At 47.7% G+C, this 6,750-nt stretch overlaps 1 protein-coding gene across 1 annotated transcript; it reads right to left on the bottom strand.

Annotated features, from left to right (window-relative positions):
* Nucleotides 1-3,729: 3,729 nt before the first annotated feature.
* flrt1a (fibronectin leucine rich transmembrane protein 1a) lies at nucleotides 3,730-5,787 on the bottom strand (the record flags this gene model as incomplete). Its single annotated transcript, XM_080013372.1, has 1 exon — nucleotides 3,730-5,787. The coding sequence occupies one exon, from the start codon at nucleotides 5,785-5,787 to the stop codon at nucleotides 3,730-3,732; it is 2,058 nt and encodes a 685-aa protein (XP_079869498.1).
* Between the last annotated feature and the right edge of the window lie 963 nt (nucleotides 5,788-6,750).

Here is a 6,750-nt window from a genome sequence, read left to right on the forward strand (position 1 = left end):
ATGAAATGAAATCAGGTGTTAAATTTAAATGAGAAGGCTGTGCTCCGAAAAGGTGTCGGCCATCTACGGTGGCCTTGTGGGTATTCTCTCCTTTCTAAACTAAAAACCCCAAACAGGAGAAGCTCTGAAGACTTCGCGCTTCCTTTTCCTGATGGGGCCCCGATTCTTTCGAAACATGCCCCTCCAAAACCAACTCCCCTCAAAGTGATATTTGATGGCTCGGAGTACAAGAGAAGTGCTTCGGTGATTATCTTCGAACATAAGGAATATGGAGTCTTGTTCTTATAATACTCAGATGCTCATAAATTCAGTCTTTACTGAATTTGCAAAAATACAGTTTCAGCATCGCTCTCCTTGTTTCCCTTCAAGCCACATTATTTCTACATGGACGCGAGCGACGCTTCACGGACAGACGGTAGAAGTAATCTGGTAGGTAGGAGTATTTCTTAAACCAGCATCGTTTCCTTGGACTCCTGTGCCGCTGTAGCTTGCCGGGTTCAGTCCCTCGAGTGAGAAACAGCCCAAACCCTGCAAAAAACATGGACCTGACGCACCCTCGCTTCTCATCTGCCCACCCGTCACTACCTCATCACGAGGGGGATGTGGAGGGACGCGGCGGAGGCTCGAGGGGAGCGGCCGCCCGCACGAGGCAGCCGCGATCGTCCAAACCAAATCCGGGAACGTCGTCAGCCGACTCCCGTTCCGCGGTGCCGCCCGGAACGCGTGGATCTACAGTGGACGGCGTCTGCAGGTTTTTTTTCCTCCAACTTCCTTATCTAATGGTAAAGCCCCGGCGGCTTTCAGTGTCCAGCCAAAACGAGCTTGTGCTTCTTTGGGAAAGTTGTTAAGCGTGTCCTGCAGAGAGCCAGAAATTTCTTCCGGCGGACCAAGGTCTTTTCTTTCTTATGTATTTATCATACTGTGGAATATGAGCATGTATGCAATATGTGCAGTGAAAATTTCAGCACTGTGCGCTGGCACAATTCACTGGGATAACAAAACAGTCCCCTCTTCAAAGGGGGCAAGCCAGACTCCCTCCCTGAGGTGAAACACTTGGGAGTGACGTGCATCACAAGGCAATTCATGATGAACAGTTAAACGGGAATTTTTTTTTTTTTTTTAAAAGACGTCGGGAGAATTTTAGTAAAGGTGAAGATCTACAAAAGTTGATATCCTGCACTGGCACACGGGCCAATACAAGCGTACCCAGGTAAATTGGTTAATTCCTGAGGCGACAGAAAGCAAAGAAGCTCCCACATGCAGGCATTGTGGACTCCAACCAAACCTGGGCCCAGATAATTCCTTCATTCCTTTGCCTCGGTCTCCGATCAGATCACACCAACCTGTAGAGGGTTATTACAGACAGCTACAGCAGTCCACATAATACACCGTGCGCATTGTTGCCCAGAGTTCCGTGAGCAAAAGCGCCGGCGTGGCGCTGTCTGCCTGGCCCGGCACTTGACACATTTCTATCATGGTTTTAATAAGGTCGGCTGTAGTCCTAGGCTGGACTGGAACCGTCACTATTTCATCCGGTCAGCAATTGTTGGAGACACATTGCAGGACTGTATGAGGTGTCCACCGCGATGCCCCATGGCCCATTCATAAAGACCGAAAAGTGTTAGATGTGGGTGCAGGTTTAATTTCTGCACAAAGGCTCATTTCTTGGGATAGGACTTGGTGGGCTGTGGATGTTCTGTGGATGTTCATGTTTAATACACGGAACTTAGACTGAGTTTGACATTCTTCCTGGTCTCTCGCGCACGCAGTGAAGTGACAGGTTGCGGTTATAAAAAGATAATAAAACTTTTATTGATTCCCCTCGATGATGAATTTCGAAAGCAAATTTGACACATTTCAAGTTTACATTTTCATTGTGAAGCAAAGTTATGGCACCATTACTTTCTTTGATTTCGCCAGAGAAAATACGGGGGGGGGGGCGGGGGCAGCCGTCACTATGAGGAGGTGAGCGCCACGCATCCCTTGTATCCCTGTGGCTTTACAGAGCCAAATAAAACACAGACCCCACCGACAAATCATCTCACAGCACTGCGAATTCCTGGCTGACAGGACAGTCAAGGAAGCACGATTTGTTATCTCTCGGAAGAAACTGATGAACAACATTAATGCAGAGGAGAGATTTGTATGACAAACAGATTTATGCAGGGGATAACTCTATTGTTCCAGAGCCATCGTTTCCGCTCTCTTGCCCCAGTTCTCAGTGCTTCACTGGGGATCTGTCAGCCCGCATCTGCCGCCGCATTCATCCCTGGTTTCTGTTAAGTGCTATGACGTTTACATTTTTAGTGCTGCTTAGTATACTGTAATAAGTGGAATAAATGGGGGCCTTTTACCAAAGCTAAAACAAACGACGGATCACTGCCCTCTCAGGGGCGTCACATTTGCTCCACCTTCGTTCCGCCCTTCTCCCCCTCGCTCCCCCACAGTGCAGGTCAACAGTGTTGCGGTTTGACAGTCTCATCGGTCCCTTTCACAGTTCGCTCCTTCACGCAGAGGTTCACTTGTTCTGGACGGCTTCTCTCAGGAGGCTCCGCGAAAAAAGTCTCTCGTCCGTTCACCATTCTCTTTACGTTTGAGGCGAAACTTTTTTTTTTGTTTTTGTCCAGAAATCCAAAATAATTGAAGATAAATGATGACACAGGTAAAGAAAAAAGAAAATAAACAGTAATGGCTTGTAGGAGTGTTGGAGTTTAGACTGAACCACCCTAATGCAAGCCACTTTTATAATTACCAATTCCATACTGTCTGCTCTCATTTTTCAAGAGCTGGCCATCAATAAATACTTTAGGTGTCATTCATTCAAAATAATGGCAAATATAAAAATGATACCTTCTCTTTCTTGTTGAACAGTTTTGATAACCCAAACCCTTTATCGAAAATGTGACTGAACCGCAGATGTGAAAATAACAGCAAAGCAAAAAAAAAAATAACGTAAAAAAAAAAATCACAAAAGCAAGAGGAAAAAATTATAAATCAGCAAAGCAGTGCAGTACAGGATTACTTATCAAAGCACTGCTGAAAATCGTAAAGAGTCCATCGAGCACAGTCCAGTCCCCTTCGCTGGAGGTATAATCAAGGCTGGCCTTGATAAGAGCCTCAACCTAACTGCTATATAGGACAATAACAAGTCTACTTTAAGACAAGTGGTTAATTCCCCCATTTAAAATAGAACGTCTCCCAGCTTTACAAAAAAACACTTCCACAGGCTGCTGGAAGGCATTTGGAGGAGTACGTCGACGGGACTACATATATGGCCAGTGAGAAGGAAATGAGTCATATCATATCATTCCTCATCCGCTTTTGAACTTACTGCTTTAGTATATGTCCAGTGTGTAAAGGAAGAACAGTACAGTAGGTGAGCCTTTTTCTGCAGTTTGAACTTTCTGCAGTGTATACATTCTTTGCTTACACGTCACAGAGAAAGATCATTAAGAAAATGTACACAGATCAATACCAAGCGGGTTAGAGAACCAGTCACACGTGTATCAACACCTTGGGCATTGGATCCCGCTACTTCATACAGCGGGTTGTTTCCTGCCCGCATCACAGCCAATTAATCAAACCGTTCCAGTGCAGTGAGCAGCAGGTTATTTGGAATGGGAGACCAGAAGAAGAGAAGGCACGAAGGGGTGCTTCAGAAGAGTCCATGCGAAGGAAAGTTGTGCATCTATACAGTAACCTTTAACAGCGAGGAGAGGATGTAGTATATCATGTGTAACAGTAGTCTATATCTGGGATTCCTCCTTCTCTATAGCCACGGTTAGTGCCATATCGAGCATTAGACACGTGATTGGCACTTTTGTACAAGCCAGTGCCATTGGAGGGGAATATAGTATGAACAATGTAATCCTCCCGGAGTGGTTTAGGCTGCGCTGGCGAACAGGCTGCCATAGGTGTCATCTGAAACCCAGGGCCACGGATCTCCAAGATGGTATTGTCTTTCTTAGTGCCTGACTCAATATAGTCATCATAGTTTTTGCTTTTTCTGGAACTGTTACGCGTGTAGTGATCACGGGAAGACAAGCGTCCTGTTTTATGCTTGTACCAACAGAAAATGGCAAATATAAGAGCCAAAAAGACAATGGCAGTTGCCCCACCTATGATCCCTGCTAGGGGCAGTGCAGTCATTTGCTGTGAACCTTCTTGGTCCTTCTGGCTCCCATCCATGGGGACGAGGTCCGATGTCTCAGCTTTAGCACAAACCAGTGCCTCATCGGAGTCAGTGTCTCCAGACAAACCTGCCCCTTTGCTTCCTGAACTAGCGGTCAGAGGCACCATGCAGATGATGTAGCTCGACCTGGGCTGCAAGGAGTTGAGCAGGTACTCCCGCCGATCCCCCCTTACCAGCGTCTCAGTGATAGAGCCCATGGCATTGCTGGTACCCAGTCGGAGCCAGCTCAGTCTGAAGGAGGAGCTGGGCTGGGCAACGCTCCAGGTAACACGGATGCTATTATGAGAGAGAGGCTTCACATTGAGTGCCAGGCTCTTGCCCACACCACTGCTACCCAGGGTGTAGTCCAAGCCAGAGTCTGGAAGCCCCAGGCCAGGTCGCTTGGACCGGAGTGTGAAGAGAGAGCCCTGTGGTGGGGAGAGGGTTGTAGAAGTGTCAATTACTCCAGTGCCATCGCCTCTGTCTCTGTTCCCTACTGTCCGAACAACCTCACATTCCTCCATCTGGCTGCTCAGGTCTTTTAAAGCCATGTCTCGCACTCTCTCAGGCCCATGGCAGACGAGACCCCTCACAGTGATGGAGTTACCACGAGCGTGCAGCCAGTCATGTAGCCATCGCAGATTACAGCCACAGTGCCAGGGATTACCTCTCACCAGCAGCTGCCCCAGGTTGTCCAGGTGTCTGAATAGTCCTCGAGGCAGGGTGGTTAGGTTGTTGCCTGACAGGTCCAGCCTCTGCAACCTGCGCATGCCATCCAAGGACCCACGGGGCATGTGGGTCAGTGTGTTGTCCTGCAGAGAGAGACGCTGGAGGTGGGAGCTGGGCAGGTTGAGGGGTGGGGTCTGGAGCGAGTTTCGGACGAGCGATAGCTCGGTCAGGTTGGAGAGACGGGAAAAGGTGTCATCAGCAATGCGCTGGTTGGCCAGAAGGTTCCCGTCCAGGACAAGACATCTAAGTGAGGACAAGCCTCGGAAGGCGTGGGTAGGGATCGTGGAGATACGGTTGTCATCCAGACGCAGCTCCTCCAGGGAGGAGGGTAGTCCTGAGGGAATACTCGACAGGTGGTTACGGGACAGGAAGAGCAGGCGAAGCCGGGGATTATCAGCGAAAGCCTTGTCCTCAATGCTGACGGTGGAGATGGAGTTGTCGTCCAGGTGGAGTTTCTCCAGCAGCGGCATGCGGGCCAGAGCGCTGCGGGGGACGGTGCGGATGTTGTTGTCCTGCAAATGCAGTTCGCGCAGGGAGGGTGGCAAGTGCACGGGGAACTCATCCAGTTCGTTGTCATAGAGGTAGACCACTCGGACGGTGAGGTGATGCTCCAAGGAGGTGGGTAAGCCCGGGTTGTTTATGTTGTTGTTCTGAAGATAGAGGACGGACGCATAGGAGGGCAGAGGTGGGATAGAGTGTAGGCCCCGGTCATTACAGTAGATAAAGTCCTCATCGCATCGGCAAACAGAGGGGCATATTACTTCCCTATCTCCCATGTACCCTTGTACTGTGGCCGCAGCAAAATGCAGCGTGTCAGCCCATAGTGCCAAGTAGAGAGGAAGCAGGAACAGCCAGGTCCACAGCTCTGCCCCCCCTACGGTCGCCATGATGTTGAACATGAACGTTTTGGTTTTTTGGGGGTTTTTTCGGTCTTCCACGTCCGTCTTGAATTCTCAAATCCTAGAGCTGAAAAACAAAAACAGGACAGAGTCAAATTGTTTTATTTGTGACAATATGATTTAATCGGGATAATATTTTATTCATTACCAAATAAGCGGGAGGTGGCATTCTACTATACGGAATTTGGAATTGAATTCTCATTACATCAACGAGGGTTGTAAAGAGCTAATGTTCTGGCAACTGATAAAATGGTGTGAAAATATTGGAGCCAATAGAGTCTCAAGAACTGCAGTCTGCATTAACCAAGGCCATTAGTAAAACTATTAAAGACCACACAACGCCAAACACAGTAAGGGAATATATTGATTTCTCGGCAAATCTTTAAGTGATCAATTAGACTGGGCTGCATTAATGCTGATTACAAAGTCTGTCCCAGAGGTCCCGGTGAGACACTCCCGAACAAATCAAATATAAAATGTGTCGTCTGTTTGTTGCTGGTCCCAAATTCGACTATTTCACTACTTGTAGTACTTATCGAAAAAGTGAACAACGCTGTATACCTGTGTATCTCCCACGTTTTCAAGGCCTACATCTAATGGCAGGTCCAAAATCTCATCAATAGTTAAGTGACACCAGATACTGCTGGCTAGGGTCTGTGCATAAATTGTAGAAACATCAATGTTAATCCATCTTTTACCGAGGTTCACATCTGCTTCCAATTCGTTCAAATCCACATTGAAAATGCACAATTAGTCTTCAACTGAAGTCCAACCCCCCGGCCCAGATTGTTCTACACTCAGTTTTACTAGTCATTTAATAAAACAATGTCTTACTTCAGACCTATACGGCTGCCTGCCTTAAAAGGCATGGGGTACTCCATACTGGTTTCTATACTTGATTAAAATGGTGGCGTCCTCACCTGCCCACACAAAAGGTACACCACCAATCCT

This window comes from Zeus faber (genome assembly GCF_960531495.2).
Source record: "Zeus faber genome assembly, chromosome: 14".
Lineage (NCBI taxonomy): Eukaryota > Metazoa > Chordata > Actinopteri > Zeiformes > Zeidae > Zeus > Zeus faber.